At 39.0% G+C, this 20,526-nt stretch overlaps 1 protein-coding gene across 1 annotated transcript in view; it reads right to left on the bottom strand.

Annotated features, from left to right (window-relative positions):
* Window positions 1-20,526, bottom strand: part of GRB14 (growth factor receptor bound protein 14) — a 62,879-nt gene that overhangs the window by 28,342 nt on the left and 14,011 nt on the right. Inside the window, exon 3 of the mRNA XM_026674479.2 lies at window positions 6,529-6,685. Coding sequence (XP_026530264.2) covers window positions 6,529-6,685 — 157 coding nt within the window. The remainder of the gene's footprint in view (window positions 1-6,528; window positions 6,686-20,526) is intronic.

Genomic DNA, 20,526 nt, shown 5'->3' with positions numbered 1-20,526 from the left:
CTATATGCTAATGGAGAGGGGCTTCCAATCCACCAAGCTCCTCCTGAGATACAGATTCAGATCAGTGCTCTCAAGAAGAAAACAGCTTTTTTTGCCCAAACTGTTTGAAAATAAATATAATCAAGCAGAAAAAATGTTGAAAGACTGATGCTGGGCATATTATAGCTGCACAAATCGAGGTTAAAAGCAGCTGGCAGTACATAGCAGAGAGAAGAGAGTGATTTTCTAATAATTAACATGGTGTGTAAACATTTAACACACACATTTATTATGAAATCTGACATTACTGTTGCAAATACAAATCCCATTTTCAATTTACTATAATTTACCACTTTAGACCTCCAAGCCCTGGAGCAGCTGCCAAGTGTTAGTGTAAAAGAATCTGAAACTGCTATCTTATCATGAATTGTTTATTCTCAAACTAGAAAAACCAAAGCAAAATTTTTCACCCTTTTCTGCTGGGAAGCAACCTGATACATTTCATCAGATTCACACAATGACAAAAACAGAGATCAGTCCTTTTGAATCATCTCCTGCCTCGCTCCATTGTACAGGGGTCATCAAGAGAGGTTTCACATGGAACTGTGAAGGAATGTGACAGTATTATTATTAACGTATTATTTTCGCAGTTGTGATAGCAACTGAGAAAATTAGAGGCAAATATATCAAGCATGCTTCTCTACCTGTCAAGGTGACTACTTAGCAGAGCTCAAGATGTGTTATGCATCATGGGCTTGTTGTGCTAAACCCCAGCTGTGAGTTCTTTTCCTGTGTTTAATCTTTTTGTTCATGTGTGCGCGCATGCACGCTTCTGCAATATCTTTGGTATATTACTTTGGTAAATGCACTGAATTCTTTGATCAAAACCGCATTTTCCTTCTCTATGGTTTACTTCCAAAACAGCACTGTATTTACTTCACTTCACTTCCTTTTCCCCAGAACTTTCCAAATAGGGCAGAATATTTTTTGGGATGGAATTAATGGGGAGGGAGAAAAGTCAAAATTTAAGACCATTAATAGAATGAAAAGCACTGTTCCAGCCTTTGTGGTGGGGAAGTGATGGCGAACCTTTTTGTTAGGGTGTGCCGAAAGCACGCATGTGTGTGCCAGCACCCACAATGCAATGCGCCCTGCCCCCCCCCCTGCACATGCAACACCCCGCCTCGGCCCCTTTACCTGCACTACCGCATGCGCATGCCTCCCCGCTGATTTTCGGCCTGTTAGGCCTTTTTCGGCCTCCCAGAGGCTTGAGGGAAGCTTCTACAGCCTTTGAAGGCCGAAAAACAGGATCTGTTTCATCACTTCCAGTTTCGTCACTTCCGGTATTTCCGGAAGGTCCGTTTTCCGGCCTCCCCGAGGCTGCAGAGGCTTCCCTCAGAGTCTCTAGGAGGCCATAAAAGGCCTCAAACAGGCCGAAAATCAGCTGGGAGGCACACGCATGCACAGTGCAGGTAAGCTTCACTGGGGCTCGTGTGCCCGTACAAATGGCTCTGCGTGCCACCTGTGGCATGCGTGCCATAGGTTCACCATCACGGTGGTAGGGATTTGAATTGTGACAAAGACAGCTGTACTTTTCTGGGTTTCTAGTCAAACAATAGCAGGTGTCTTTAACCACTGCTTTATACAGATGCCCAGAACTTTTAGTTACTTCTTCTGTGAAGGCAGACAGTTTTCTCTAGCTTGGTGCTCTCTGCACATTTCAGATCTGAGATTCCCATGAATTTATTTATTTACCTCCTCATTAAATTTATATGCTGCCTGACTCCCAACAACTCAAGCTTTGAACCCTAACCTAGATCAGCAGGGTCCCAATACTTTGGAAAGGATCAGATGGGGGTGGGTTTAAAACCGCTGTCGGGGAAGGTTCTGTTCTGTCCAACAACTCTTGATTTTCTGCGGATCTAAGTTCCCAAGAGAAGAGGTCTTTTGGTGATATAAACACAAAGAATTTTCTTACAACCCTTTCTGTGTGGCATTGCATTCCAATGGAAATCATCGCCAAGCATCGCCAATGCGGATCCCGACTCTTGGGAAAAGAATGATGGGATCACTGACCCATCCAAACAGGAGTGGCATCTCTATAACAGAAACCAACTCAGAAAAGTCTAAATGTCTTTAAGGAAGAAAAGAAGATTCATTTGGTATAAAGGCATGGATTGAGGAAATTCTGCTGTTACACTACTGTAACATATTAAAGATAGTATTTAATCATAAACTCCGGTTACAGTCTCATAGGTTTCCAGAGTTTTTCTCTTTTCACTGCCTCAGAGTATTTTAACTGACTGTATTTGTGAATGCCAATGACTGAAGATAATTCAGTACTGCCAAGAAGAGAGGAGGAACAGAAGCTGTAAAATAATTGTAATTAATATTGATACAAGGGAAAGAGAGGCTCTCAAACTTCATGGCTGAAAAGGGATCCAGAGAAAGATGTCTTTGCGCAAAGAAAGCATTCCCAGACACGATGGGAATTGTAGTATATGAAGGATTGCATCGGATTGCAAAGAGCTACTTTATGTCGCTTTCAGTAACTGCTATTCTCCCTCATTTATTTTAAATTGCTTGTCTTATTGAACGCTGGTCACGGAAAGTATTGAAATCATTTGTAAAAAAAAAAAAAAAACACCACTAAAATGAATTCCACATTAGGGGCATATTTCACAACTGCACATTAGGCAAAAACTATTATATTCCCCTAAAGCACTTGCTCTCATAAGCCTAAGCAAACATTACTAATATAAGCCCAGCTTTAAAAGTCTCTCTCTCACACACACAACTTCCATGATTCTGTTTTAAACATCAGCTTCTGGACTATGGTTAAAAATGCTGCCAAAAGGGTATTGTTTGATCTAGGCTTTCAGAAGTTCGACAGCTGTAGTTCTGAATTCCTCTATTGTGTTAGCGCACTTTAAATCAAATTGCACTGAGATAATTTATGACCCTGTAAGAGGATGCTGACAGGTCTCTTTCAGTAGAAGAAAATGTAATTTAGAAGGCAGCATCTACTGTCCCCACAGAAATATGCAGTAGGATAACACTTCTGTAAACCCAGGACAGTCAATAGTGCCCTTGCAACAATATTTTGACTGGCTCTGTTGGGTTGACCCTAAGGTCAAGGTATGTGAAAGTAAACATAAATTATGGAATTATTCTCCCCCTCCCCAGTATATAGACTTTTTTTTTAAAAAAATGGAAACTTTGAATGAGTTGTACAGCCATATCTTAATAGTCTACTGTGAAAGGCAAAGATAGATCACAAGCCATCTTGCCATAGGTGCAACAATATGTGCAACAAGTGAGGAGGATGAAAAAAATGCATCTTGCAAGGTCTGAGCGCAGCAAGAAGGAAATATAGGGCAGCAGAAGGTAGAACCAATTGTGATCATACTGCATTATCAGGACAAGCAAACCCTCTCTGAATCAGGCTGGCATTTATTTATTAAACATATTTTGTATGCCAACACAGGTAATCCTTAATTTACCACCACAATTGAACCCAAAATTGCTGTTGCTAAGTGAGTTTTTCCCCATTTACAATTTTTCTTGCCACAGTTCAGTGAACCACTGCAGTTATTAAGCTAGTAACACGGTTGTTAAGTGAATCTGGCTTCCACATTGAATTTATTTGTCAAAAGGTCTCAAAGGGGGAAATCACATGACCATGGGACCCAGCAAGAGTCATAAATATGAACCAGTTGCCAAGCATCCAAATGTAAATCATGTGACCATGGAGATGTTGCAATGGTCAGAAGTATGAAAAATGGTCACAAGTCACTTTTTTTTTCAGTGCTGTTGTAACTAAACAAACTGTTGTAAGTCAAGGACTACCTGTACCAGCTCTTTGTGGCTTATAGAGAAACATACAATATAAAACAAACTTCATATAAAAACAAAACTGCAACAACACTAGACTAGAAAAAGAATATCTCATATATTTGCCTGCCTGCCTGCCTGCCGTGCGGATTCTGCTAGGGTGTATATCCCTAACAAAGGGCAACAAAAACTCAGATCAAGGGAAAGGGTCTTTAGAAGCTTGAGAAAAGCCAATCCAGAGGATGCCAGCCTGATCTCTGCAAGGAGGTTCTTCAACACTGTTGGAAAAAATGGGACCTCTAGGCTCCAAATGTTATGAGAGTGGGCAGCTTATGGTGATTTCTGCCTTCTAGATCAAAGTGGTCAAGCTAAAGTTGGCGGGAGAAGGCAGTCCTGAAGGTATCTGGATGCCAAGCTATAAAGGCATTTATAGGCTGAAACCCGTACCTTAAATTGAACCCAAAATTAATTGGCAACCAATGCAGTGTTCGTAAAACTGGTGCTGTGTTCCCAATATCTGGAATTTGAAAGTAGGGAAGCTCTTACATTTTGAACCAATGGTAGTTTCCAAATTTTCTTTAAGGGAAACCCCAAATAAAGTACATTATCGTAGTTTAGGCAGGGGAAATAAGAGCATAAATGCTGCTGCCGAGTCCTCCCGCCCTAAGTAAGGCTTCAATGATACACCAACTGAAGTTGATGCAGAAGAAGCTGTGAGTCCAGCAGTACTGTAAGTCATGAACCTGTTGGCCAATAGGTAGCAACTTGCCCAAGAAGGAGTAACTGGTAGTAACAGGGGTTTTTGATGTATCAACAACAACTCCAACTTGCTAGGGTTCAACTTCAATCTGTTTTCTCCCATCCAAACCCTGGGAAAGGCAGAGGCATACCCAACAAGGCAGGAGTGAAACTACTGGAAGAAGTCTCTGGCCCCCAACCCCTGCAGGCAGTCCAAAAGGATACCAAAACTGGGCCTGAATCCTGACTGAAAAGACTCCAGATAATCTACTTCCTCAACAACCTTTTCCCAAAATATAGTTGTCTAACACCACTAGGTCTAGTGATGGCTTCTTCAGAAGGCAGAATTGGTAATTCCCAGGGCCCAAGCAGTAACCATTCCCCTCCCTCTACAAGCTGGGAGATCCATGGCACAGGGCAACTGAGGTGGCATCTTATCCAATTCTTTGGAAATCAAAGACCGAAGGAGTCTCAAATAACAGGGTAATGCCTCAGTCACCACCAAAGAGTCTGTCCACATGGAGTCAAGGCTACTGTGAATCTGAGTGACTATCAGTAAAATGCTTTACAAACTGGTCATAACAACTGCAAGATGGGAATCCAATACCATATAGGGCCCTTGGATAGCAGCCATCCAATGCAGTAAGGAGGAGAAATAAACATGTTGTCAGGATTCTGGCAGTTACTCCAATTAAATCATGAGCCTTGAGCCACACTCCCAAAACTTGAAAGGATTTATTAGAAGTTAACATGTCGGCATTAGCCTGGGTGTAATCGACTCTGAGATATGTAAATTCACTGTCACCCTTGATCCTGCTTTTCCTACCACCCCTCTGGGTGGATCATCCAACGAAACACGTCCATAGCCAAGAGTCATCAATCATGCTCTCCAATTAGATTTTTACGCAGCAGAAGCTTCATTCATCTAATCAGTCTCTGAAGAAAATATGAATGTACTTTTGATTCCACACAATGTTTTTAATGTTTTAATATCTCTATAGTCTTGCTTTTATTCTCTTATAACAGGGGTGACAAACTCGCAGCATCACGTTGTCATCACATGATATATCACAACTTCCCCCCCCCTTCACTAAACCGGGGTGGGAGTGGCCAGTACGTGACGTATCTGGCCTGTGGGCCGCAAGTTGACAGCCCTATCTTATAAACTGCCCTGAATCACTCACTAATGAGATGGGCAGCATATAAATTTAGTAAATAAATAAGTAAAGAGAAATAGCAAGGTGTTCTTAAGCAGAAGGACAAGGTTTAAAGAGGAGCTGAATTCGGATAGCCTCTGTAATATGGAAAAATATTTGGTTTTTGGGGTGGATGTTCACACTACAATATAAACTAATGAAGTCAACTGACAAAACTTGATTCCCGTAATTTTTTTTTCCAAAAAATCCAGCAAGAGACTAAATGTATACATAAATATATGGTGCTTTGAGTATTCCTTGCTAGGGAAAACAAGCATCAAAAGACTGCAGCTAAGTCTTTTCTAGCAACTGATACCAATTACTAGCAGAAAACAAAACCAGCTATGTGAAAAGGCCTGGGTTGTTGGGTTGTTGTTATTTGGGAGGGGGCTAGCAGGCAAGAAACAAGATATGCAGCATCTGAGCATGTGCAGTGATATCACTATGGAAGCTCTGTCCTGCAGTGGCATCATGATATAGGCGTGTAAAAGGAGGGGGTTGTGCAGTGTTATTATGACAGGATGGGACTTATTGTAACTTGTCCTGATTTGCTATGGATTTGCTGTCAAGAGAGGATTTAGCTCATTTTTCTACAATCTGGGCATCTGAGGATTAAGGTCCTTGGTGTGAGCATATGTATTTGCAAGTAAATCCGACCGCATTGTTTCTAACCGATATAAATGCCTCTAACACTGTAGACTTATTTTCTGACTCCTCAATTTTCCACTCCATCAGCAATACTCAACAAACATTGCTGCCTTTAAAAGCAAGTAATACTTACCAAGACCTAAATAAGTGAGCCGTTCAAAGAGGGTCCAGCTATGATCATCAACGTAATGATTCTTTAATATTAGCAGCTGGCACAAATCTCGCGCTGTTATATCACTTGGTATTTCAAAAGCTCGGCTGGTTTCATCCTCACTATATACTTTAATTACCTATTAAAAAGAAAAAAAGACATGAAACATAGAATTAATATGTAATACTATTTGTTACCAACATAACCATTATTATGTTACTTGGTTTATGCTGATCTACTACCAAAAGAAAAGAAAAAAACAAGCAAAGTAATATTTGAGGAGGGCAAATTGTTCTCCAAACCACAAGAAACAATGGTTGGAAACTAATCAAAGGAAGATGCAATCTGGAATTAAGGAGAAACTTCCTAACAGTGAGGACAATTAACCAGTGGAACAGCTGGCCTCCAGAAATTATGGGTGCTCCATTACTGGAGGTTTTTAAAAAGAGACTGGACAGCTCTTTGTCTGGAATGGCATAAGATCTCCTGCTTGTGAAGGGGGTTGACTAGAAGACCTCCAAGGTCCCTTCCAGCTCTATTCTATTCTAATAATACAAGTAGTCCTTGACTTATGACCACAACTGAGCCCAAAATTTCTGTTGCTAAATGAGTTTTGCCCCATTTTACGACTTTTCTTGCTGCAGGTGTTAAGAGAATCACTGCAGTTGTTAAGTTAGTAACATGTTTGTTAAGTGAATCTGGTTTCCCCATTGATGTCGCTTGTCAGAAAGTCACAAAAGGTGAGATCACATGAGCCTCTGACAGTGGAACTGTCATGAATATGAGTCAGTTGCCAAGCGTCTGAATTTTGATCACGTGACTGTGGGAATGCTGCAATGTCCGCAAGTATAAAAAAAGGGTCATAAGTCACTTTTTTTCAGTGCCATTGTAACTTCGAATGATCACTAAATGAACTGTTGTAAGTCGAGAACTACCTTTATTTATTAATGTTATATTCCCACATTCCTTTAGAAGCTCAAGACAGCCAACACAAGGCTCCCTTTTTCCTTCACAATAACATCCCTGTATGGCAAGCCAGGTTAACAGAAAGCAACTGGCCCGGTGTTATTCTGGAGCAATTCTGATGTGCAATCTTTGTTGGACTGAGGATATGGATTTTGCTGGAGGTGCTGCGAGAACATATATAAGTGAGCCAAGAGAAAAATGGTCATTGTAAAAAAAAAAAAAAACACACACACACAATTAAGAAACATTTATTTCTTATAGCCTAGCTTTTTATCTATTTATCCATCCATCCGTCTTTCTATCTGATTTTATCATCTTCTCACTTCTGCTTTATCCATGCTTAAAGCTATCAGGCTTAATTTAAATCTAATTAAAATGAATTGTAATTTAATTTCCCCCAAATTAGCAGCTGCTGGGGAGGCTGCACTCTTTTGATTATATGGAGTTTTGTATTTCCTTTTATTACAGTCACATGACTAGTATTGTGTGTGTGTGTGTGTGTGTGTGTGTTCATACCCACAATTAAAATATTAGTTTCATTAGTAGGTGACAGTGTCAGGCCATAGGAAGAAACCATCCACAATAAGAATTGTGCTGTATGTGATCTTCAATATCATTACCATATATCTAATAAATGCTTAAAGCCATAGCTCATTGGCAGAACACTTGCTTTTTATGCAAAGGATCCAAGATTCAACCCTTGGTAGCTGCACATAAAAAGGCTCTGGGTAGATTGTGCTATAAAGGGATGTTTTTCATCAGACTAAATGCTATTGAAATCCTACAGTAGACAGGGTTAGGATTTCAATGGTCTGATTAAGGATATAATAGTTCCGTATAATTTCACCACAAGGATTCAGAATTTTAGGAGAAGTGGAAGCTTTGTAGAACTAACTTCTCCTCCCCTTCCTCACCCTCCCCTCCATTTCATTTATCACAAGTACAGCATGAGGATGTCATATCCATACTCATCTATTCTTCTCATTACATGGTGCTGAGGAACCTATGACACACTATAGTCCAGTATTTGGGTTCACATTAAGCAATGTTAATTGCTTATTATTCTTTTTGTTTTGTTTTAATTAATTCAAAAAAAGAAGTGCATTGGCCCTATCAGGATAAAAAAACATTGTTTAGTAAATGCAGAAGGTACTGCCTCTCCTCACACATTTCACCCCAATTCAACTTGCATATATGAAGCTTAAGAATTGCAAACAGTTATATAAATATTTTTGGCGAACATTACCATGGCTGTGGTCCAAACATCAGTTGCCCACTAGATGGCAACGAAGGGTTTCCCTATATCTCCTTGCTGCCATCTAAAGGTTGTTTATACTGTTGCAACCCATGTTAGATAGTTCCACCCTATCATGAATGTCCCTGTTTATATTTAGGTTTGTGAACCAGCAATGAATTATCAATGAAACTCACATTCTGTGAAGTCATTATTTAATCATAAATTATGATTGCCTCATACATTTAAAGCCAAACTAGGGTATATAAACTACAATAGTTAAATTCATGTAACTTGTTAAGTCAAAATTCAACAATTACATGATTTAGCACCATGTATGACCTAGCCCATACTGGGTGTACTGGAACAGCATTATGTGCAGTAAGCCAAGTCATGTTGAAATACTGTATGTAAAATATGGAATATTTTAACTGACAACTGATCTTCTATTTAGATGTGATTTTAAAATGATATATGATATGATCTGGATATGATTTAATAGAAGATTTAAAAACGGGGTGGAAATATCACAAATGAATTGGCTAGAACAGGCATGCTGGCTGAGGAACTCTGGGAGTTGAAGTCCACAAGTCTTTAAGTTGCCAACGTTGGAGACCCCTGGGTTAAAACACTTGTAAGTGCTGTTTAAGTTTTTTTTTAAAAAGGATAAAATATGAAATTTAAGTTTATGGTATTTCACAGGGAGAAAGCCCATAGAATTCACAGGTATGCACAATTTATGAAGTCATTTTAGTAGCATCTGCAGAGCACCGTCTCAAGGAAGGTGAGAATCAAGTCACTATCAAATGTGAGACCCATTTCACGCGTGTAATTTCAATGCTGTACCACACTGCCTCTCCTAAGAATCCAAATATCCACAGAGGAAAGACTTACTGCTTGCTAAAGTAACAGTTCAGTAGGCTACCCAAGATCTGACAATCCAAAATCAGATTCTGATTTTCTGGAGGCTTCATTTATTTGAAAGAGGAGTCAGCTGAAGAAATGGTATAGCAATTTTCTCAGTCACACTGATTTTTTTTCCCCCTGGATCCCAAGGGCATACTTCATGAAGAAAATGTTTTTCTTAACCCTGAAATGTTGAAAAATGAAGCAACAAGTCCTTGGTCCCTATAACAAATATATTTCAAAGAAATGGATATGGAAATGGAAAGAGAAATCAAGCCTGCAAGTTCTACTGAGAATCATCAAGCCACGAAGTTGTATAAATATTTTCACTGTTGGCATTCATGCAACTGGGCAATCAGATACTCCGATATATATCCGATAGACAACTGTATCGTGAAATGTGGGAAGGTCATCAAAAGCGTTGCCTTAACAATAGAAAACAAAAGTATTAAAATAACTACACATTGTGGTGTCTTTGCTTTTGAAGAAGGCACCTAATTCGGCAGAGATGCGACAGAAAAGATTACAAAATAGAGATCAGCCATGCAAATAAAAAAAAAAGTACATAAATATATCATGAGGTAATCTGAGGTTAGTAAAGGGATCTGAATTTTATTTAAACCTTAAAAGCATTTTGCTTTGTGCAGAATTATTTTTACGTATATCTGCCCAGTAGTTATTTAGGTTAAATCTGCACACCTCTTCATAACTGTAATGCAATATATGGACAGATTATTGTTATTCAAATATGCCTTTTAGATGTATTTGCAAGTTCCTCCCGCCTATACTTGACTTTGAAAGCTGATCTATAATAGATATATGGAACTATTATCCATCTACATACAAATACAGACATTATCTTCAAAGGCAGAACAGTTATTTGTCTTATTCTTGTTTTTTTTGTTAAAAAAAAAAAAAACTTAACCTGTCTTCTCCTATTGAAGTCTTTTGCTGCCTTTCCCTTTGAATGGACTTTCTATCTAATTTTATTCCACTCGCTTCTCACTTATTGTGATATCCTAACTCATCTTTTTCCCAACCTGAGTATTCTCCAGATATGTGAACTTCCTCTCCCAGAATTCTCAGCAAAGGCCACGGTAGCTGGAAAATTCTGAGAGTTAAAGACCACAAACCGAGAAGTGCCAGCTTGAAAAAGACTGACTTAGTAGTCCAATTTCTCTTTGTAAACTTGAAGCTGGAAAACTTGAATTTTAAGCTCCACTGTTTTGAAATGATATTTGACAGGTTTCTGATGTGTATGAAAGTATTTGGAGAAGCATTTGAAAAATGCCTCCATAAATTTGCTAAGGGACAAATTCTATTCCATTCATGTAATAGGTGTGGTATTCATAAAGAGGCACTTTGACGAATCATTTCGTGAAATTTCTTCCCTCTATTGTCTGACATATCCATCCTTAAACCAGTTCCTGAGATTAGGGTGCTTGATCAGGACAATGTATTTCTCATTGCCTATCAGTTCAATTACATTGGCTTAAGTAAGCCACAGATATTTGCATATACTGTTTCCAAATCTACCTTTCAAGGAATTTGAGATAACAACTGTTGTCCTCTTATCTTCTTCTATATATATAAAAGTGAAATACCACTCACACATCATCACAAAATCTTCAGAACCATAAAGCCTACAAACTTGAAATCTGGCACATATGTTCCTCTTGGCGTCTAAGTGCTCACTAAGAAAGGATTTTTCAAAATGACTATCATAGCATTAGTATTTCGTATATTATTATTAACATGCTCTGATGCTAAGGAATTCTACTCTCCATCCCCACCTGAAAAAAAAATCTGTTCCAAATGCAAAGCACAAACAGAGGAGAGGAGTTTCAGTTTTAGTTTTAGTTTCACAGCACCAAGCAGCTTTACTACAGAACAGTTGAGCTAAGCCATGCCCAAGCTCCTTGCTGTCTCCTTCTTGCTCACACAGCAAATACTGTTTCAATTTCCAAACAGCCCTCTCTCACACACTGACAGGACGCTAAGTCAGATGAATACCGATGGATGCTGGTAGGCAGAGGCAGAATCCCCCCCCCTTATTTTCCTCCCCAAAAACTAAGCCCAACCACATAGTTTTGTAGCGAAGCACGGGTATCGAGCTAGTTTAGGAATAATCTTTTTTTCCTTAATAAATAATGGTATTTTGGCTTGTATACAACATTAAGTCATAATGGGTGGGTTCACCAAGCCAAAGTATAAATTACATTATGATTTATTCTTACACATGACCCAGGTGATAAATGATACTTACTGTGATAACCTGGGGCATGGCACAAAGGGAACACAATCACATAAGTAAGGAAAGTCCCTTTAATACCTCCAGTTTTGCCACCAATGTCCAGCTACCTTCGGCTGGAGAAAAAACTCTCCCAAAAACAGTCTTTAACAGTCAATCCGAAAATGAAGTACATATAAACTGTAAATAAAAATGCACACAAACCACCCTGCAGCAATTAACTGGACAGGGCAGGATAAGGAATTGCAGACTTCAAAGGCCAACAAAACACACACAGTTGGGAAGACGCCAGGAACCCAGATAAGCCTCGACAATAAAAGATAACTCATGATTTGCTTCCAACAAGTTGCTGTGCGCAATCTCCCTTTTTAAACACTGTGTTCCCAGCTGCAGCTAATGAAGGGAATCAGGGCTCTTTCTTCCCCTGTAAGTCACACAACTCACATTGCTCCCTTCTCCGTTCCTCCTGTGTGCCTTAGGATGAAGAGGGGGTGGGCCTGGATCTTCCTCCGAATTCCCTCTCCCTTTCTCTACCTCTCCCCTGCTCAGCCCAGCCGGACTTTGCCCTTCCCCAGTTTCTTTCACAGCCACCGGAGCCACACACCTACTTCCTTGTCAGCTGCTCAGCCTCCCCCTCAGAATCAGATTCCGACAGGGGCATGACACTTACTTTTGAATAGACATGTAATAGACCAATCTATGAAGCATTCTAACTATTCTCCAGAACCATATGACCATATTTTCATAAGCCAAATAGTATTGGAAAAATAGCTCCGAAACTCCACATTTGACTTAATAGAAATTTTACATTAATCTATCACTTGATTCTTTTAACTTAAATTGGTAGAATTAGCATGCAGCAAAATAAAAAAGATGTTGCATTTATTTATTTGGTTAGTCAATTTATATGTTGATGAATTTTACTAAATACTATTTAGCTATTCAACATGTCACATGGTGAAAAGAATAATCCCTATATTGAAAGTTACAAAATCTTACAAATTCCAATAAGTGGACTAGATTCATCTTATTAAAAACTAAAGCACGCACAAACTGGATTATGTTGCAACCTTTAACATTTGTTTATCTCAATAATATTTTACTAATGTATTGGCCCCATTATTTTGAAGCTTTGGGGGATAACAATCTCTGCGAGCCGTCCAAAGTGAAAAACATTGGCCATATCAACAGAATATGCTTTTAGGTAGTACACGGCAGTACATGGTATTTTCTATGCAAAATGCAAACAGTAGTGGTCTTAGAGTAGTAGAATCTTCTTTGGAGACTTAGGCAAATGTCTAATCTTGTCACCCTTATAAACCAGCCCTAATACTAATGATCCAGAAGCAGTTTTGAACTTGGAATTAAGCAGTAGGACACAATCTTATATCCTTTTACAAGAACTTGAATTGCTTTCAGCAAGTCAGACAGGTTAAAATATTTATTTTATATGACTTTACAGAGCAAATCTCATTATATATTGAAAACTCACTGCCACTCTAGAAATAACATTTATTTCATATTTCAGCTTTTCTGAACAGTCATGAATTGAGTTTGATAGTCTGAATATATAAGGATACTTTCAAATTTATGTTGGAAACATAGACAACACAAAGTGTCATTTTATCATGCCTGATGGACATGTAAAAAGGCAGGAAATTTTGGGTTCAATTCTATACACTGATACAAGGAATTTGAAAGTTAAGATTCAACAGAAACCAGAACTTTTCTTGTGATTAATGGGCAGACAACTAGGAAAGAATCTATATTTATGTATGATCACTGCATACAACACTCCTTGACATACAACAATTCATTTAGTGACTGAAAAAAAAGATAACAGCACTGAAAAAGTGTCTTATGACCATTTTTCATAGTTACAACCTTTCCAGCATCCCCATGATCACGTGATCAAAATTTAGATGCTTAGAAGCTGGTTCATATTTATGACAGTTGCTATGTTCCAAGGTCATGTGATCACTTTTTGCAACCTTCTCACAAGCAGAGTCAATGGGGAAGCCAGATTCACTTAACAACTGAGGCAACAAAGGTTGTAAAATGGAGCAAAACTCACTTTACAAATCTCTCAACAGAAATTTTGGGCTCAATTATAGTAGAGGACTACATAAATTATATACACAAAAATGGAAAAACTTTGATAAGCATACAATGGAAGCATGTTTGGTGAAGAAGATGGAACCAAGCAGAGATGGCAAAATTAACTTGTTTCCTTAAAGGAAGATAATACACTTATTAGTGAGTGGAAACCCCTTATTTTATTTTTTTTGATGATTAGAAAAGGCAGCTTACAGAAGAAAAAACTGATATAACCGTACACGGAGAATACATGTAAATACATGTATTTATATCTGCTGTCAAACAGATTGTAAATATCTTCTTTATAAAGTAGAATAAAACTATTAACAACTTACAATGGATAGACATGACCTCAGAATCAGACAGTAAATATGGTATCCAAATATTAGATCCTAGGGAATGTAGAAAGTTAGCACCTACTACTAGTGGTGGGATTCAACCGGTGTTACTACCGGTTTGGTGACTATGTTTGTTTTACATGCACTGTGCGTGCGTGTAAAAAAACCTTTAGCTGTGCTGCCCGGACAGCTGAAAAGCACAGCTGCAGCGTTTGGAAAGCCTCTTTTTTTCCTGCTTTTTCAGTATCAGCTGTGCCACGCAAAGCAGCTGAGGTTGAAAAAGCAGGAAAGAAAGGACAGGTAAGAGCCCAGGTAGGCAGGTGGGCCAAACAGCAGCAAACACAGAACCGGTTTGGTGTCTGATGCTCTTCAGAGCTAACGGTTCTATAGAGCCGGGCAGAACCGGTAGCATCCCACCCCTGCCAACCGTCCTCCTAAAAGAACGGAATATTTTGAGGAATATTAAAAAAGGCAGAATATTATATTTCCCCAGATGAAAAAACATGTTTTTTTAGAGGCAGGAAGCAGACTCATTCTTTCTTAATAACCACCCCCCGGCAGATATTTTGTGCCCATTAAGAAATAGGCCAGCCTATCTCCAAAACAAAAGCTTCAGGATGACGGAATTAAGAACAGGATGTGACCCTTCAGGACATAATAGGATTAACCCACAACCATTTAGCAGAAGACACAGAGCTCACTACATTGCACAATTTCCTAAGGGTATTTCAGACATTGCACCACCCTCAGAGCAGTTGAAGCTTCAACCAAACTTAGCTCAGACAAGCACCTAGGATTCACATTTCTTCTGTTGCCTATAGAGCCAGCTATGACCCTTACATAACCCTACATGACCCCATAGGAATCTGACAACAGCCAATAGAATACATAGAATACATGCACAGGGTCAGGAAGTTCAAGTGCACAGCCCAAAGAAGGTGTAAAAAAAACCCCACTCTCAACTCCATGTGGTCAGCTGCACCAGAGAACCATGTCCTTGGTGGTTCTGCTTCATCAATAAACCATCTTTCCAATCAGCCACCATGTTTCCAGTGTCTTTCTCCCAGTTTGGAACTGAACCAGATGGATATGTCTTCCCACAGGAACATGCCCTCATGTTCCATATAATCTTCCTAAATAAACCTGATTGTTCACAAGTAGGCTTCTGGGCTGATTCAACATTGTTCTTTTAATGGCTGTAAAAGTGAAGGAAGCCTTTAACCATGTTCCTACTGTCCCCCTCAATTTAATTATAGACACAAACTCAGTTAGATTAATATGTTTCTCTCGTAGGAGCTAAAATAGAAGCCTTGCGTTTAAAAGACTATATAAAAGTTTTCAAGGCCCAAAAATTATGTTGGGAGGACTAAGAATACAAAACTTACATCAGACTCAAGTTTCCCCATGTTGGTGCTCTATGAAAGTTTTGGATTAACCCCATACTGGCTGGGAATATGGGCACTGTAGTGCAACCTATTTTAGATGAACGGAAGACAAAATGAACCCATTTTTAGTGTTAAGCCTGAAGGCATTGTGTATACAAAATACTTCTCCAAAAATGTAAGTTATTTATTTTTTCCTGCTCAAATTAGTATGTATGTAAATGTATGTATGCCTTACAGATTGTTAGTACGATAGTTACAACAGACCCATGAAAAAAGTCTTATGACCAGATTCAAAGTTCTGGCATTGTCCCCCCCCGTCACATGACCGCATTTTGGGCACTTGGTAACTGGCCTGCATTTTTGGCCATTTGCAGAGCCATGCAATCAGAGTTTTGCAATGGTTAGCCAGAAACTAGCGTTAACTGGTTTCCTGCAAAATAATAATAATAATAATGACCACGGCATTCACTTATTGACCACAGCAGCCACTTACAACCGCAGCAGTTACTTAACAACCGCTTCAGGACATGTGACCTACTTTATGACGGTCATGACTTCTGATTGTAATTGCCAGGCTTGTATGTAAATTATAGTTGTGTTACAAATCGTTAGCTGCACTATGATTGATGTGTTGAGCAATATCCAATCAATCTAGCAAATGTACAGGCAAAAGGGAACTCAACTCTTATTTACCCAATTACAAAGTTGCCTTCCAACTATCACCCCCGAATGAAAATAAGTAAACAGAAACAAAGAAATTAATCCAACTCCTAATATCCTTGGACAGTATCAGATGCAGCTTTTTCAACTTCACATAGAACCTACCTGAATATTCTGCCATTTCAAACATAAAGATCAGCTGCAATCTTAAGCTGAGCTGTAGAGCAAATGTAGCATTAAAAAAAAAAGCAATGTTATACTGAGACTTGTAAATAGTTTCAGTGTCAAAGGCCATCTTATAAAAGATGTACGATACAAGCATAAAAGTAAATTTAAAGAAGATTTTTTAAAAAATCACGTCCTCCATTAATATTAGGACACTCCACCTCCACGCTCTATATCCCACAGTTCAGCCACTTCCTGGAGGAGATAGCTCCTCCCAAGTCTGTGCCACTGAACTTTCCTTCCTACCTGCCACTTCAACTCTTCCATATAGCTCCATATATTGTATGTTACACCTAATTTCGTAACCGCCTGTGTTTTCATGACAGATACATTCCCCTTCCCCACTCCATACTACACAAAGTTACCTACCCTTCTTGGCAAAACTGTTGGCGAAATCACGGGCAAGGTCGCTCTTATTCCATATAAGTTCATCTCGGTTGTTGACAGCTAAACTAAAGTCCTTTGTCCAAATTACTGGCAAAAGAAAAATGAATGCCCGAAGAATCCCTCTCAAGGCAGCCACACCTCACAAAAGGTCATTGGAAAGAGATAACTTGGAGGACAATCAAAGGCACGCTGTTTATTTGAATATACTCCTTCGGAAAGCCAATCAAGGACTATTCAGATAGAACTGACCAATGACAAGCTAATCAGAAGGCGCAGAGCAGACAAGGGAAGGCTCCATCCCTGCCCTTGAAAACACATTATGACTCTTTGGTTTATTGTAGTTAAAGAAACAACATTTAACTCAGGGAGATAATTCAGTCAAAGCCCATTTCTCTCAGCTATGCCTTCAATCTACCGAGCAAGAAATTGCATACAATTTCCCTTTTCCTCCTCTCTCCCAAAGATAGATCCCTTTCCCTTATTTGAAAGGAAAGACGGGCATCTTAAATCTTACGTTATTGCAAGCAGTAACTTTCGAACAAGATGTAAAACCCAACCTTGCTGTTTAGTCGAGTCAGGAAATATTCAAAATCAAGACTGCTTTACACACGGCAAAAATGGATGCTGGATTGGTCCAGGGAAGCTAATGCTACCTTCAAATCAAATGCCACTTTACTTTTTGACTAGGATACAAGAAGTAGCTGCAAGTAGACTCCCGCCTTGTTCTGAGTTAAGGTCAACTGAGGAGAACTTCTTGCCATGTGAAATAGCAGAAGGCTAAACTGAACCAGCTGCATCAGCAAAAATCCAGGACTGCTTTTATTTTCTTGTTTAACAGCCACTGCACAGTTCGTGTAAATATATAAGCATGAAGCATGTGGATACCCATACACAGGCACACACACACTTATATATATTTACTCCCATATCTCTTCCCTTCATTTCTTAACATTCCTTCAGCATGTAGACCCCAGTAATTCATGCCAAAACTATCTTATTTTCTTCAAATAGCTGGGTAGGCAGCCAGTGGAATGCAGTTCAATGACCACGAATGATAGGCAAAGGAGAACAATGAGCATCTGAGTTACTTTAGTTAGCAAAATGAAAGAATTAAATCCTAATCGGTTATGGGGAAAAATGGCAACTGGTCTAATAGCTTACTTCTTAATAGAGGAGCCTTAACATGCCAGAGCATGTCTGGTGATTGCTGTTGCAGCTTATGCTTTCTTTGTGTGGCAAACTTTCAGGAGATCAAGGTCCTCAGATTTTCAAGAGGACCAGACAAAAGCACTAAAGCACAGTCATACAATTTTCATGCAGCAAAGACTTATCCAAGAAGAGATGATTTCCCATATGACACTTTAACAAACTCAGCAAACAAAAGGCTACACAAATGCTTCCAAAGAGAGGAAATTTCAACTTTTCCTCAACCTTTTGCACTCTTGCCCAATATTTGCAGATAGCCTCTGGTATTTTATAGCTCAGAAACCAGGACAAAAATTCCTTTCATTTTATTTCCATTTAATTAATACAGTTAATATAATCTCATAAGGTATTTAATAATTGTTCCTTTCTATCACATTACACATTGCTATACAGTACCATATTTTCCGGACTACAAACCGCTACTTTTTTCCCACGCTTTGAACCCTGCGGCTTGTACAACGATGCGGCTTATCTATAGATTTTTCTTCGCTAACTGCCATCAGGGGGCGCAAAAACATGACAGACGCAAGAGGTCAATGCAAAGAAGAAGATGCTACCGGTAGTTTTTGGCGCACTCGACGCAAGCCAGCACGACACGCACAAACGCAAAATATTTTTCACACCCTCATCATTGTTTAAAGAAGAAAAGCATATGATGCAGCTTTTAAGTTGAAAGCAATCGATCTGTCTATCCAGGAAGGAAATAGAGCTGCTGCATGTAAGCTTGGCATTAATTAGTCAATGGTGAGATGTTGGAGACGTGCATTCTTCTCTTTCTGTGTAAATATCTCATTTCACAACGTATATATCTGCGGCTTATAGTCTGGTGCAGCTAATATATGTAAAAATATTTTTTCTTTTAAAATTTAGTGGGTGCGGCTTATATTCCGATGCGCTCTATTGTCCGGAAAATATGGTAATAACTTTCGGAAGCTGGAGGGAGGAGCACTAGTGGTCCTGGAATTTTAGTTGGGCATTTCTGGTCTAGCTAATTGCTTTATCTTTAATGAAGCCCTTGGACATTAGTTTATTAATGTTCCGTAATCTCTATACTGAAACCAGAGCTTTGACAACCTTGACCTTTTGATTCAGTGACATCACAGCAGCTCAGCCAATCAGCTAGCATGCAATATTTTTACTTCATGGTTCATTATGTAGGTGTTATCTATCTATCGTATGCAGCCTGCGTATAAAAAAGTAAAAGTAATTTGTTGATAAAAATACATAAAGGAAGGCGATCTGGTGTGATTCTATCTATCTATCTATCTATCTATCTATCTATCTATCTATCTATCTATCTAATCGCAGCCTGCATATAAAAAGTAAACGTAATTTGTGATAAAATACATAAAGGAAGGCAACCCGATGTAATTATAACTTCCTCTCTCATAGGCTTCACTGTTCCTTTCACTTTGAACTAAAAGATCTGTATTTCTTAAAACAAATTTGCTCCCTTCACTAAACAAACAAACCACATGCCACAATTCTGGATATGTGACAGAGCATCTGCAATGCTATTGATCATGGTTATTATGGTGCAATTATTTCTTTAAGGTTTTTTTTTTCATATTCTTTCAATCTCTATCTCTTTCAATCACAAAAAATGTGAAATTTCCAACAAGCTGAATAGAAGCAGTTACAAGATCTCACCAAGGTCAAACCCTTTCTCCTTGCCTAGTTACTTTTAAATTGGAGACTTCTCAGTAAGCTATAAAACCTAGAATCGGATACCAACCAACCATATCTGCTGCCAAATTTTCTAACCTCAGCTTTTATTCCTACTCTCACAAAATCCATAGTAATGCAATCCCCTCAGCATTAAATACATACCCATTTCTTCATTACCTTTAGATATCTACAAGCACTACGCAATACCATCTCTTTTCTTCAGCATGTACATGTAATCCTCAAATTATGACTGTAATGGAGCCTGGGCATAATGTAGCCTGTGGGGACCCCGTGGGGTGAGATGGGGGCGCGGGGAAGTTAGCTGGTCAGTCGCAAGAGCAGTTGGATTGTAAAGTGTCCAAATTTTGTTCACATAATCACGGGGGGCCCTGCAGCAACTGTAACTTCAAAACCATCATTTTTGAAACAGATCGTAAGTAGCTTTTCAGGGGTCTATCATAACTTCATAACTTCAAACAGTTGCTAAGCTCTTCTCCTACAATAAGAATTCAGTCTTATCTGTGTTTCCAATCATATTTACTGAGGACACCCTACGTTTTCCAGGAGGCTCAAGCAAGCCTTTTTCTTACACTCCATATCAGGTGTGCTGTTAAAAAGAGAGAAAAAAACTAAAAAGGTTCCAGTCAGGATGCCCCT

This window comes from Notechis scutatus, chromosome 1 (genome assembly GCF_049901735.1).
Source record: "Notechis scutatus isolate UNSWTSFEM ecotype Mainland chromosome 1, rNotScu1.2, whole genome shotgun sequence".
NCBI classification, from domain to species: domain Eukaryota; kingdom Metazoa; phylum Chordata; class Lepidosauria; order Squamata; family Elapidae; genus Notechis; species Notechis scutatus.
This window is presented reverse-complemented; position numbering and strand designations above follow the sequence as displayed.